Source organism: Pyrus communis, chromosome 6 (assembly GCF_041283825.1).
Source record: "Pyrus communis isolate YQ-2024b chromosome 6, ASM4128382v1, whole genome shotgun sequence".
Lineage (NCBI taxonomy): Eukaryota > Viridiplantae > Streptophyta > Magnoliopsida > Rosales > Rosaceae > Pyrus > Pyrus communis.
Window position 1 is genome coordinate 1,850,514 of NC_142570.1, and position 14,588 is coordinate 1,865,101.

Consider the following 14,588-nt stretch of genomic DNA (forward strand, 5'->3'; position numbering starts at 1 on the left):
TCTCTTTAGGAGAGTTTGCTAGTTTGATTGCTCTCTATAAAAGAGTTGCTCGCTTTTTAATTTTCGTTTTGATGTGTTACCTCTTTTGGATCTATGTGTGAAGCGTGGAGCTGTTTGATTTGCTGGATCGACTTCACTTGAGGTTCTGGGTTCGTGGCAGTGATTATGTGATTCAATCGACCCATGGGCATAGTACTTCATGTCCCAATATATGATTTGAAATTTTATTCTCACATTATCTCTGTGTAACATGAGGTTTAACTTTTATTGATCTGTGTAATCTTGTGATTCCCAATAAGCTAGGAAGAGTGTTTGATGTCTACTCATTGCTTTATTATAATATTTTTAGATCTAATTTGCAAAGATCCTTTGGGCCGATGATTCATGATATGTAATATATAAATGTTTGTAATATTTTTTTCTTCTTCAAATGAAATATCGTCCTTTTCTTTAAAAAAAAGTAAAAAACTTTCCAAGAATCGTACTCTAGTGAGGCATATAGCTAGATTCACTCAAGGACAGTAATATTTGTTTCCTAAAATATATATATATATATATATATATATATATATATATTCAAATACTTTTCTGGTTTCTATATATGGTTAAATGAAACAAAAGAGGAAGATTTTTTGGACTAAGTTGTGGAAATACTCATGTAAATAATTTCACTGATTGACGTCCACATATGATACATCTAGCTACCAGTCGAAGGAAGTGATGATGTACCAAATTAGCATACGCACTTTTCACATATCCACCTACCAATCATAGCTAAGATGAGTAAAATATCACGTTTCACACCGCACACATACCTATACACTTACATGTGTAAGTCAGAGAGAGAGAGAGAGAGAGAGAGAGAAACCCACATGTATCTACCAAACCCCAAAATCAATAATCCATATCTGCAACTATATATCTGCATCTGCATCTGCATGCATGGAAGAAAGCAAGAAGTCCAATTTGGTAACTCCCTCTTGTCTCTCTGTGTGTTTCCTGTGTGAATCCTTACCCCACTAACAAAGGAATTGTAGTCACAGTTGAAACTAGCTTAAATACTTCAACGTCTAAAGTTAAGGGAGGCAGGCAAACAAACAAACAAGCATGTGTGGAACAACTACTCCGAATGTTTCGGAGATTGCGAAACATAGGACCCTGATCATTGGATCAACAGGATTCATTGGCCGGTTCGTTGCTGAAGCCAGCCTTTACTCAGGTCACCCAACCTATCTCCTTGTCCGCCCTGGCTCAGTCGTGGGCTCTTCCAAGAGCACCACCACTATCGGGTACTTACAAGAGAGAGGAGCTATAGTCATAACGGTACCTTTCTCTCTCTCTATATGTACAAATCCTTATATATGTGAAAGTTTACGCTATTATTGATATCGACTGTATTAACAACATATGAACATGTCCACAAATGCGGTTAACCACAACCTAAAAGAACTCTATATAACATATTTAATAATATTGCATGTACTACTTATATGTGCATGCATGTGAATAATAATGGTGTTGAGCTGATTATTGTGATTAATTAATTGGTTATATATACACACACAAAAGGGCTCCATTGATGATCAAGATTCAATGGAGAAAGTGTTGAAGGAGCACAAGATTGAAGTTGTCGTATCAGTTGTGGGTGGTGCAAGAATATTGGATCAGCTTATTTTGCTGGAAGCCATCAAAGCTGTGGGCACTGTTAAGGTATTCTATATAGTTTAATGGTATATCAGTAACAGAATAATATGAGTGATAACTTATTTTGTTTTTCCTACGTTGAAATGTCTGTATATACTTGTTTGGTGGTCAATAAAAGCTACATTGTTGTGCAGTTAATTTTTCTTTACCATCTTAGACTATTTTCAAAGAAGGTGTTAAATACGCTAATTAGGACTTAAAAAATAGGTGTTTTTCAAACAATATGTCATATATGACGTGACAGCTGAGTTATTTAACTCCTTGCTTTTAAGCTGTGTTTTTTGGCGCAAACAAAGATCTTTAATTTGATTTTTTAATGCTTGAGTTCCATTGACAACCAATAAGATGAAAACTAAAATCAATTTTAATTATTTTGTAATGGTTAACGTAACTATGAGCCTAATATATTAATAAAATAAATATTTGACATATTTATGGGGAAAAAAAGATTTAACATCTATATTCAATTGGCCACATCACAATCAAATAAAATTTTGACATATAATATTTGATATCTATGTTGAAGATGCTATTAAACTTTACTATTATGAATTGAAAAAAAAAATCCTATTATGAAATGACATAATAGAGCCCATACAAAAATACTAATTAACTAAGGGCTTTTTAGTCAAAATGGTCTACGAGATTGTTCATCATCCATTATTTTGGTCATTCCATTAAAAAACTCCGTTAAGTAGTCCCTGAGCCTTTTAATAGAAGGACCAAATTAAGGGCTGGTTTGGTATTGCTGTGCTTTGAAAACAAAAGCTGCTTCTGCTGTGCTGTGAGAATAAGCAGCTGTGAAATAAAGCAGCAGAGTGTTTGGTAAACTTTTTTGTGAAAGTGCTTTTGAAAAAAAAAAAAACAGTATTATAGTGTTTGGTAACTTTTATGTAAAACAAATGTGAAAAAAGCCGGTTTTTCAAAGCTGGGTTTTGCAGTTTTTTGTTTTTGGCTTTTTTTCACCCAAAACTATGAAAAAAAACTGAAGCTGAATGTTTACCAAATACAAAAATAGCTCCCAGCTTTTTTCAGAATCATCTCAGTACCAAATCAGGCTTAAATGATGGATGGTGGACAATCTCATAGACCAAAGTTATGTGTTATATATGCAAATCTCAGGGACCAAAATTATGTGTTATGCAAATCTCAGGGACCAAAGTTATGTGTTAAACCCTCAACTTAACAGAGTTTTTTAACGGAATGACCAAAATAAAGGATGGTGGACAATCTCAGGGACCACTTCTATTGATTTTAAATCTCAGGGACCAAAGTTATGTCTTATGCAAATTTCAGGGACCATTTTGACTAAAAAGCCTTAAACAAGTGAAAATGGTCATGTCAAATAGCAAATAGACATGAGCAGATCCTTTTCCTAGAGATCTAGGGGATCTCGTGATCGTGACCATTCATCGTATATCGTGCGGTCAGTTTTCATTAGGTCCATACATACAATCATATTAAAACTTTTTTTAGATTAAAGTACTTTCTTGCAAATTAATAACGATTTAACTAGAAAATTTTGGTATATATCACGAACACATATACCTACGTTCTACATAGCAAGATGGTATTGTTAAGTACATGAACATGATGAAACTAAAATTGTGGACAGAGATTTTTGCCATCTGAGTTTGGGCATGACATAGACAGAGCTGATCCAGTAGAGCCAGGACTAACTATGTACAATGAGAAGAGAAAAGTTAGAAGGGCCACTGAGGCTGCTGGAATTCCCTACACTTACATATGCTGCAACTCCATTGCTGGTTGGCCTTACCATGACAACATTCACCCCGCCGATGTCCTCCCGCCGTTGGATCGATTCCACATCTATGGTGATGGCACTGTCAAGGGTAATTATGCTATCTAAAGACTGCTTTGATTATATATTGTATAGTACATATGCATGCACCGATACTAAATGTAGAAGTCCCAGATTTCTTTAAAACTAATGGTTGGTAAGCATACTTATATAAGAAGAGAGAACAGATCAAATAAATGAATATTTACTTTCATCAATTTTTAATAATAACTATGGTCGATCAAATTTGAGCCATTACTTTTTTTAACAAAATGAAAACTAAGTGCATTAGTTAGATTCTAAATGCTACACATTGAATATTAAAATTCAGAGACCAAAATGAATAAAAGAGTCAATTTAAAGACCTTTTGTGATAAAAAAAAAATCTTAAAAGAAATTACGAAGAAGAGATGTAGCCGGCCGCCCTAATTTTGTTTTCTTTTCATATTTTTTGGGTCATAGCCGCCCTTGATTGGAACATGTGAACAACTACAACAGAAAGGAAAATTCCAAAAGAGATACAGAGGGAATATGCAAATAATACACGAGACAAGACAGTATTCTTTTTCCCATTTTCTGAGGAAGGTTAATTAAAAAAATATTAACACGTAATTAGGACTTTAATTTGTCAAATTCAAAGCTTAATTAGTTGGCTAACTGTCGCTGCAGCGTACTTTGTGACTGGTTCTGACATCGGAAAATTCACCATGAAAACAATCGGTGACGTCCGAACAGTCAACAAATCTGTTCATTTTCGACCACAATGCAACCTGTTGAACATCAACCAGCTTGCATCTTTGTGGGAGAAGAGCATTGGACGCACACTCCCTATACTCACTGTTACAGAAGACGACCTTCTTTCTGCTGCCAAAGGTGCATATCTTTAATCCAAGCCCTACTTACTTTCCGATCGCCCAGTAACGTGTTGGCTTTGCGTAACATACAAAGTCCAGCAGATCTTGAGTTTAACCAGCAAGCCTATAGTAACTTGTTGGCTCTGTGTTACATTAATTGAAAATATAACATGTCTTAAATTCGACCGTCGGTGAAATGGAGGATATTAATAATAAGTTCCAGGAAGCCATTTTAATTAATTTAATTTAATGGCTAATAAATTGCAACTTTGCAGAAATGATCATCCCACAAAGCATTGTGGCATCCTTCACTCATGACATTTTCATCAAGGGCTGCCAAGTAAACTACGACATAGAAAACCCTAACGACATTGAAGTCTGTTCTCTCTATCCCGAGACACCATTTCAGACCGTGGAGGAGTGCTTCAAAGATTTTGCCACAAAGGTTGTCGTCGTTAATGTTCCCAAAGTAGCTGAAAAATCAAAGAGCAAAGATTTCATCGTCGTGCCGAATACGAAACCAGAAGCGTTAGTTGTTGCACCAGCATCAGCTTGATCAAAGCAAGGTTAATCTTATTTCTTCTTATCAATCTGCTCAAGTAAAGAAGAATAATGAATGTACCGTACGTATCCGGTCGATCTTTTCCCTTTTTCTGTTATTGTAGGAAATAAGTTTGTCTCGAGGAAATTATGCACTATTTTGTCGATCTTTAACTTGAGGAGAGATTTTTCAAAAACAATCCGGTATACCAAGTGTAATAATACAATTGGTTAGAAAATTGAAAAAAAAAAAATTCTAATCAATTGTATTAACACTCGAGAGTATCATGGTGTGTCCTGGCACATTGAAAAATGTCTCCAACTTGATAGTCAAATGATGCAGCTAGTTAACAGTCCAAGATTGTGGGCAATAAGGTACCGTTTGGTACGTGGGACGGGACGGAATAGAGTGGGACAAGGCGTTCCGTCCCACGTTTGGTGCACCTAAAACGGGTGGAACGAGCTGTTCCACGGGATGTGTTTTGGGTGAATTTTCGTTCCACCTCATCCCCCTGGAACGACTCGTTCCACATCCGTGGAACACAAAATTATAACCTCTCCGTCTCCTTCTTCTTCCTCCTTGTTTCCATCCGAGGGCATCTTTGCTCCCGCTCCGTTCCGTTCCGTCCTGTCCCGTCCCGTCCCGTCCCGTCTGCATACTAAACGATACACTACTTATCCATATAGAGTTTCAAATGAAACTTGTCTTCAAGCAATCGCTTGTAACTTGTTTGCTTTGTGATATAATTAAAGATGAGGGAATTATGGATTTGACTGACACCCAATTAGATCATTATAAATTTCTTGCCTTGAGTTTGTTTTCTTAACTTGGTATGTTAGGGTGAGTGTTAGGTACTAACTGTGATAAATAATGCACATTTTGATAACTTTAGAAACTTCAGGTAACGATTTTTATTTCAGGGACCAAAACCCAGTGAAAACGAGCAAAAAAGCCCCCGCGATGTTGCGGGTTTACAACTTTAGTTCAACATAATTACAACAATGTTTACAATTCTGTTACTACTTTTATACAACCACACTTACAATCCTATTTACACATATATACTAATCAACATTTAAAACTATGTGAAACGGGGATGGAGTTTTACCTCAATACAAAACACGATAACCTAAAACTAAACATATCTCCATGTCATTCATTCTGCATTTTGACCCCTCCTCTTATAACGCAAAGAAGGAATTCTCCATCATCACCACCATTGGCGCTCTCTTCCTACTTTCGTTTACCCATAAATTGGGAGCCTGTGTACAACCAAAAGTGCGGATTTCTACGTCCCAGCTATATACAATTTACTTGAGTTTCTCAAAACCTAATGCAAACAACTAATTTGGCTAAAATTTGTCCCTCATGTATTTTCCTCATCCGAAAAACTAATATAAGGTTCTAACCATACAACCAAAACCTCTAAGCATCTACAATCAGCGCACCGGACAGCATAACACCACTTTCAACAGCTAACAAACTCATCATCACGTAGCAACAACATCCCTGTTAGAGCAACTCCAGCAGGAATTAGAGCCTGATGGACCAGCAGCTTTGATGACCCAATAGCCCCAACTACCTTCTACGATTGGGTAGGGAGCTCCGAGTGAAAGGCTCGGCTCGAATTGGTGGCCCGAGAGCCCGAGGTTGTGTGATGCTTGGCTAACGTTAGCCACATTTTAAAATTAATATAAAATAAAACAATTAATAAAAATATAAAAAATTTAATAAAAAACTTAATAAATTTTTTTTAAACTTAAAAAATTAATAAAAAATCTGAAAAAAATTTAAAAATTAAAAAAAAAAAATTTTTAATTTTTCTATAAATATGTTATCATTATCTTCCAACTTACACCACAATTTTATATTTTCTCAAATACTTTGGGTTGTAATTTCTTATTTAATAACATGTAATACAACAAGACCGATTAAAAATCCTATCTGAAATTACAAATAAAATTATTTTTTATTTTTTATAAAATAAAAAATATTAATATTTTATTGCCTATTGCCATGTCTATTCAGTTTAGGGATGGAGATGCAAAAGGTAAGTACTGTTCATTAAAGACAGTTACTGTTCATTAGAGGGATTGAATAGGAAGTTGCCCTAGGGGGCCTTCCTCATGCTGGAGTTGCTCTTAAGCAGCGCCTAGGTTTAAAGAAACGGAAAATGAAATCGGATAAGTAAAACGTAAGATAAAGATGGCAATGAAATTGAATTATGGGTTCCTACCGTGCCCTTTGCAAAGGGTCCTTAGTTGAGCAACATATTCAGATATTTTCCTGATGGCTTCAGCCTACAAAGGTAAAAGCAGAACATAAAATATAAGGACCGAGAAGCAGCTTTCATTTGCCAATTTCTCAAGTGATAATACAAGCTCCATTGCTGGACAAAAAAATAAGGACCGAGAAGACATCAAATCCAATGCAGAGAGCAGATAAAATTGCACCCAAAAGGCAAAAGCCTTCTCTAACAAATAGATACATATAAGGAGTCGTTTGGGATATAGATATGGGTGTACCTGGAAGAATAGAGACGCACTGAGTCGGAGAGAGCAACGAGAGATAGTGGAATTTTGGAGGAATACTGGACAACGACGAACTGCGCCGCCAGAGCTGTTGGTGGCAGTGATTCCGCTGCGAGAGACGGTTCGAAAAAAAATATTCAATACGTCTTACGAACTGTAATAATTCAAACACGAGCTTCAAATCATTGGCATTTCAATTACAAGGATTCATAATTTCAATTTTAAGATAGTATTAACGGTTTACAAAATTAGAGGCAGCTGATGGCATAGCATACCGGCTTCAAGTATGCTAAAATTAAACAGTAAATTGGGGCATTTCTGTTCTTTCACTGTGATTAGGAACAGTGAAGCTCCTTAACTGAGTTTTAGTATATATAGAATTTATCCTCGTAACACTCACTTATGATTGACGGTATATTTTTGTATTGAATGAAATCATGAGAAAAGATAGAATGCTGCAACTTCGGTTCTTTCAATTCAACTGTCGGAAATTAAAAAAGGTGTGTGTAAAGTAAAAATTTTAAACGAAATACTTTTTTCTCAAATCTCCTATGAAATGACCTCCATCTTTTGTATTAATTTCCCGGAATATTAACGTCATCCATGCTACCATATCGCATACGAAAACTTACTTGTTATGATAGTAATTTCACCTCTGTATATTTACAGTTGCACAAGGTAGAAAAACTGAGAGAAAAAAGCTACTCAGTTTTAGTAAAAGAGACTGCACATCCTGCATCTCCTATAATCCTTTGCTTTGCTTAACTAGCACCAGAAAAACTCCATGGAAGTTGCAGTATAATCTGTGTTCAGAACGTGTGCTGAATCAAGGTTATCGTCCCGCTCTATGTACCCCAGTTCCATATTGTAAACAAAATTCGATGCAGGGAGGATTTAAACCTAAACATCATAGACAGGTAAGCGCTTCTCGATTGATTCACGGCATATCGGGCACTTTTTACACTTGTCAGAGCAGGAACTGCACGATATTGAAAAACAATGAGCACGAATACATCTATATCAAATTGACAAAAAAGCATAGCAAAATACGATTGTACCTGCAAAGGACACGATGTCGACATGGTAGCAGGACCACACTGATCTCTCCCTCGAAGCAAACGCGACATAACACTTTTTCCTGACCAGTAGAGTATCATAGAAAATTTCAGTCATAATCGAAGATCTCCAGATTCTGAAAATGAAATAACACATGCGCATGCGCTACAACTAGTTACGGATGGAGATTAGATTACATTTTGAAGTCTTTCGTACTCCTGCTGGCTGTATTTGGTGATTTCTGTCTGTTCACTAAGAGCTGCTTGAAGTCTCCATACCTAATAATTTTAGATGATCACAAACAATATTAACAACATAAAGGAGGGAGAGGAAAAAATTGGCCAATACACATACAAATTGTAATTTAATTATTTTTTGGACTGATACAAATCATAATGCTAGCCAAAAGCAACAAAAACGAAGGCGCTATGATCACCTCCTCAGTGAGATCCTTCTTGGGCATTTTCTTCACTATCTCAGGTGGATAACCAGAAAAAGTGTTATATCTGCATTTTAGGAACCAAATATACAAATGTCAGAAACGCTACATCTAGAAGTTTTATGAATTTGTTAATTACCCGAAGATAGTTCAAACTGCAAACTGTAACACATTTGAATAAATTATTTCTCAGAGAACATAGAAGACAAGAACAATACTAACCCTGAAGCCCCCTCATGAAACAGTCTGGCATCTTCTTCTCGACTTCTTTCATCAATCGACCACCAGCCCAGTAGCCTGCAGTAAACAATTTTTATCATTCCATAGGATATTCACTGCTCTTACTGCTTATATAAATCCAATGGGTTGAAATCTTCTTATTAAAGATCCTTTCAGAACAGGGAAGAGTTGATTAACAAAAAACAAAAAACAAAAACTTCCTACCTAGAACCACGGTGCAAAAACCCGAAGCAGTCATGAGCTCTTGAAGAAACTCTAAAATATAATCCGGTGCCAGCCCCAGTACGCAACAAAAGTACAATTTTCTCCACCAACCTACATGCAGACAATAGTACACCGGCGCCTTGGAGTAAAAAAAGAGGAGAGAAGAGAACTAGAAGTGGGATATGTCTAGCATTTGCTGGGGTTCCCTGAAATTTGAAGTTACAGAAGGTTAGTTAATAAGATTCTCCAAAATGTAGCCATGAACCACAACCCAGAAACGTGACATACCTCAAGGCGCATACAAAGGAGAACTTGAAAACCAATCACTGGAATTTTCATAAGATGCCCACCAATATCTTGCAGACCACACATTCTATCTTGATTTTGATCCTCTTCTGCTGAAACTACTAAACCGCTATTCCAGTCAAGATATCTAATAGTTGTAGAAGATGAAGTAGCTTCTCTTGAATGAGCACTTCTATGAATCACTGGATTAGACCACTTTGTACAGACAAGAAAGGCAAAGCATTCTGCAATACTGTGAAATATATGCACTTCTTAGTCAACCAAAATAGGAGCAGAATCTTTAATTTATATATAAAAGCAAGCACCGGAAAATGTACATGCGGAATAGGATATATAGGCACAAGAGGCACAGAAACTGTACCCAAAATTTATAAATAAGTCCCACCAACCAAGAGCACCTACATCACCTGCACATTTCATATGAGATAGATCTCAATTAGCGAACATTAAAACACTCCTTTGGACTCTCTCTCCCCTCCCCACCACATACATATATGCATGTATACAGTGAGAATTCTATATGTAAGTATACATATATAAGATGATAATTCTATGGATCAATTAGACTATCCAGAGAAAGGATATTACAGATGAGTAATGAGAGAAGACACCAATTTGAAGGCATTTTTCATTGTTACATTTGACAGCAAGGAGTTACAGAAATTACCGCATAACTTAAGCAGGGTGAACACTGTAGCAGCAACAAAGAAAACCATGGAGATTGCTACCCAGAAATGCTACAGGAAATACGTTTGGAAAACATTAGTGGCACTTTCCAAAATTGACTTTCTAAAAATAGGTAAAACAGACGTTTAAGTTGAACAGGAAGTAAGACAGGAGGGAATTTCAAAAGGCACTTCATACTCTCACATCAAATATTAAATTAATACTTACTAAATAGTAAAAACCACCCTCAAGTGAAACTATTTTCCCACTATATCTGAAAGTTAAAGATAACATAAATAGACATGCCATGATGTCATTACAGAAATAGTAAGTTTGGACAAGAAAAATGGACCAAGCAGAAAAGGATAAAACAAAAATGCAAGAAATATCATAGGAAAACTATTCATTTCCACTTGAGAACCATGGCAAGAAACTTTTGGAAATCTTGTAGGAAAAGCTAATCATTGCTATCATCTCTACAACACTATCTACTACGCACATTAATGACGGTATGAAAAAGTTTGTTAATCCTTGGACAGTTCATCAACTAATGAAATAAAACTTACAGGAAGTGTCTCCCATATTGCCTCATCACTCATGCTTTCATCATCCCCTGGCATTAGAGCCCTGCACATCCTGTTAAAGAAATGAATATCGATTAAAATCGGCAGAATACACCCACTACACTAGAGCATTTCTAGGGGGAAAAAGGAAAGTGACAGGGGAGGGTATGATTAACAGAATACATATTTCCGTATTCTTAATTATATAATATGTTTTTGATATGTTCTCCCAATAAAAATAAGCAGTGATCTGTTATACTAAAAGATGAGATACAACGGAATAATGTATGTCAAAAGAGATACCTGAAATTGTCAATTAGAATAATTATTTCGAATGCCAGTAAGGGTAGAAAGACAACCTTCAAGTTGACAGCTGCAAAACCAACTGCACAAGAGATAACTAATCAGGGTCTTGCACTAGGACATACCATGCATGAACACAGACACAAGGATACGACATGACACGACACGGGCATACGTCAAATTTCTGAAAATGAAGACACGATAATACGGCAACTTATATAATAAAACATATATTTAAATAACAATAAAAATAAAAAAAATCATCCAAATCTAAATTTATATAATACGAACTCTCAAAAGGAAAGGATGGTAGTGGTGTAGATCTGGTGGGCTATGTGGTTTTGTTAGTTTTGAGCTTTAGTCCCATTTAAACCCTAAAAAAATAATAAAAGAAATAATGTGGTGTCGATTTTCTCTACAGAAACAAACGAAATGGCATGTCGACCTCCCACCATATCACATCATCTTCTTCGCAAGGCCTCCTTCCACCAGATCATGTCATCTCAGTGCTAGGCCTTCTTCCACCAGATCGCATCACCTTCTTCGCAAGGTCTCCTTCCACCAGATTGCATCATCTTCTTCGTGAGGCCTTCTTCCACCAGATTGTGTCAAAGGCCATGGCATGGATAACCATATCCAAACTGTCGGATACCCGTATTCATCTGTCAAATGCTGTATCCGTCGATCCAGATACGTATCCAATGCGTATCCGACCGTATCGGAGGCATATTGTATCCATTCGCGTATCCAATACGTGATACGCGACAGAACTGCCATATCTGTGCATCGTAGACTAGGACTCATTCCATTATGGAGTTGACAGTTTGATGCATTAAAAGAAAAATAAATAAAGTTCATTCTGTTCAACATCTTCTGCATAGATTTCCCACACATGAAAGTAGGCATCAGTCCCAACATACATTTCCCACACATGAACGTAGGCATCAGTCCCAAAAACTATTTTTTCAAGGATAAAAAGAAAGAAGTTGGGTGCATACCGGAAACACTTTCAAGATATATACAAAGGAGCAACTCAAATGCAACTAGCAATGGTGTGGCGGCAATAGTATGACATGGTGCCCACTGTACAACAGAGAAGATCTTAGTGGTGCATATTCACAATTTTTTATGATAAATTTTAGTGTAGTGAAAATAATCTACTGAATTGTAACGAAATACAAAGACATACAAGACGACTGTGTGGAACTGAAGGAGCAGGTAGTGAGAATCTTCCTCGGGCAACAACGGCATGAAATATCCAAAGTGGAAAGAAAATTATCCTGCAACCAAAACACAACACATTCAGAAACGAATCAAAGTGATTGATACTAAGAAGACACATGCCCTCGGGTGGTGGTTCTAAACTTCTAATTAACATATGAATTTAAATGAAAGTCACCTATCCTCCATCTCACTTTCACAACGAAATCTCTTCCAGGAGGTGCCAATACCGCTATCAGTTGGAAGACTGATTCCTAATGTACGTAGCACACAAAATGGGCAACGGGTGTTCTTACCATTGGCACGAAACAGTTCAATACAAGCTCTTATCTATTTTCTTCAGAGTTCTAACCAAATAATTCGTATGTTAATTAAAACGCAGAACAAATAGAACACGGACAATAACCCTTCATCTGTAACAACAAAAAATTCGAATCCCGTTCGTATTAAAGAACCCTCCTTGATCCTAAACCTGTGCTACCTATGCCACCAGTGAACTAATTTCCCAGAAAACCAATTCCTTTCTCCACTGTAAATATCATCAAGTTAGTCTTTTTATCTCACTTTTTTCACACCAGCTGCCATCTCTCCACCAAATTACACACTTTCTAATTTCATTTTCTCACCAATTACAACAAAAATTCAAATTTGTTTCCTTTTCTTCTCAATAAAATTTACACCGTTCACATGCAAACCAATTTTCCATCAAGCCAAAAAATTTCCCAAACTTTCCCACCCTAAAAATTAGACAATTCCATTCAAATTAAACAAAAATACAGCTGAAAACAGAGAAGAGAGAGAGAGTAAACGGACCACCAAGAGTAGGAAGCGGCGAAGCCGTCCAGCTTGAGAACGAGCAGTAGCGTGAAGGAGAAGAGGAGGCTGTGGGCCGCCAGGGCCTGCACGGACTTCAACACTCTCCACCAGTTCATCATCACCGTAAAACGACGTCGTTCGCTGCGAGCCGAGACTTCAGATTGTGAGAAATTTCAGAGAGACGTTGCTGTTCCAGTAGGCGCCATTGAAATGACAAGGCCAAGAAATATTCTCTCTCCTTCCTCTCTTTCGTGTCTCCTTTCTTTCATGAATAAAAAACAAATCGCATTTACTCTCTCTCCTCTGAAAAAAAAAAAAATAAAGTTACGGATATTGTTTGCTTCCCCTCCACGGCAAAGTGACGGTACTGCGGCGGAAACGGCCGGCGCGGCCTACTCCGACTGTGCTCTTTCCGATTCCGGCACCCGGATTGTGCGGTCCATTTTACCCCTGAAAGTTTGGTAGGTATGCCAAAAGTTAAAGGTACAGTATCCACATTATCTTATCCTATCCAGCCCATGAAGGAAAAAACAAATCTTAAAATTGGATCGCTTTCCTTCTATGATTTAGATTCACCACTGTTCGTATATCATCAATCTCGCGTTCGGATTTGGTAATTAATTTCTTTCTTTTAATGTTTTTAAAAGAGGATCTTGGTTTAATCTTCTTCGAATCTACGTATTATTTTTACCAATTTTGGTTTTAACTCCAGCATCGTACATCACTTAATAATGAGTCTTGGCAAGAGAGATACGGGTGAGTGTAAAAGAGGAAACGCGAGTGAAAATCACTACTGCGAATATTGTAGTCGATTATTTGGCTAATCGGGGTACTAACGATGGATTAAGATTCTTTTTCTTTTTCTTTTCAACCTCTTTCATTCTCTCCTCTCACGCACTCTATTTTATCTCTCTTTCTATAAAAAAAAATTAATATAAAATATTAACATGACTTATTCCGTTTAAATAAAAACGAAAAAAAAAAAACGAAAAAAAAGGGGAGAGATAATCCTTCTCCACTAACGATACCCTCCGTTTTGGTGGTTAAATGTGGTGGTTCAAGGATGGTCCAAATGGAGAATGATATGACACCAAGCACGTACAATTATATTGGAGTGACAGCCCCAAGCACGTACAACTTCAATTGTCCAATTGTTTCAGCCCACGTGGTAAGGATACCTTATCTCCTCCCTCAACTTCCCGTGTTTAAAAAATGAATTTGTTGTCGTGCAGCTGTGAGATTATTAGCAATGGATAAGCATCAGATTCAAATGACAAGAATCAAACATAAAATTTTTAACTCATAAATTAAGAAAAATACCACTAGATCGTAGTACTAAATGG

General features: G+C 36.7%; 2 protein-coding genes and 1 long non-coding RNA gene across 3 annotated transcripts; 1 reads left to right on the forward strand and 2 right to left on the reverse strand.

The window, feature by feature from the left end:
* Positions 1 to 936: 936 nt before the first annotated feature.
* Positions 937 to 5,073, forward strand: LOC137711618 (leucoanthocyanidin reductase). The gene is made up of 5 exons (XM_068450874.2): positions 937 to 1,323; positions 1,570 to 1,710; positions 3,320 to 3,557; positions 4,175 to 4,378; positions 4,635 to 5,073. The coding sequence occupies exons 1-5, from the start codon at positions 1,108 to 1,110 to the stop codon at positions 4,913 to 4,915; spliced, it is 1,080 nt and encodes a 359-aa protein (XP_068306975.2). The 5' UTR covers positions 937 to 1,107; the 3' UTR covers positions 4,916 to 5,073.
* A 1,840-nt stretch (positions 5,074 to 6,913) lies between these two features.
* On the reverse strand, positions 6,914 to 7,562 carry LOC148696104 (uncharacterized). Its single transcript, XR_015963324.1, has 3 exons — positions 7,426 to 7,562; positions 7,137 to 7,200; positions 6,914 to 7,052 (listed from the first exon to the last, which is right to left on the reverse strand). It is a non-coding gene; the product is annotated as an uncharacterized LOC148696104 (long non-coding RNA).
* A 416-nt stretch (positions 7,563 to 7,978) lies between these two features.
* LOC137710876 (uncharacterized) lies at positions 7,979 to 14,299 on the reverse strand. The gene is made up of 14 exons (XM_068450030.2): positions 13,243 to 14,299; positions 12,398 to 12,488; positions 12,207 to 12,291; positions 11,209 to 11,290; positions 10,909 to 10,978; positions 10,344 to 10,413; positions 10,038 to 10,083; positions 9,659 to 9,908; positions 9,371 to 9,576; positions 9,149 to 9,223; positions 8,924 to 8,993; positions 8,685 to 8,765; positions 8,490 to 8,569; positions 7,979 to 8,410 (listed from the first exon to the last, which is right to left on the reverse strand). The coding sequence occupies exons 1-14, from the start codon at positions 13,362 to 13,364 to the stop codon at positions 8,332 to 8,334; spliced, it is 1,407 nt and encodes a 468-aa protein (XP_068306131.2). The 5' UTR covers positions 13,365 to 14,299; the 3' UTR covers positions 7,979 to 8,331.
* Positions 14,300 to 14,588: the final 289 nt, after the last annotated feature.

Excerpts from the sequence above, each read along its gene's own strand:
- LOC137711618 (XM_068450874.2), top strand. The coding sequence starts at position 1,108 with ATGTGTGGAACAACTACTCCGAATGTTTCGGAGATTGCGAAACATAGG. Across the intron at positions 3,558-4,174 it reads TGGTGATGGCACTGTCAAGG|CGTACTTTGTGACTGGTTCT; the intron begins GTAATTATGCTA and ends CTGTCGCTGCAG. Across the intron at positions 4,379-4,634 it reads CCTTCTTTCTGCTGCCAAAG|AAATGATCATCCCACAAAGC; the intron begins GTGCATATCTTT and ends GCAACTTTGCAG.
- LOC137710876 (XM_068450030.2), bottom strand. The coding sequence starts at position 13,364 with ATGATGAACTGGTGGAGAGTGTTGAAGTCCGTGCAGGCCCTGGCGGCC. Across the intron at positions 8,994-9,148 it reads TTTCATGAGGGGGCTTCAGG|ATATAACACTTTTTCTGGTT; the intron begins GTTAGTATTGTT and ends CCTAAAATGCAG. Across the intron at positions 8,411-8,489 it reads CGACATCGTGTCCTTTGCAG|TTCCTGCTCTGACAAGTGTA; the intron begins GTACAATCGTAT and ends AATATCGTGCAG.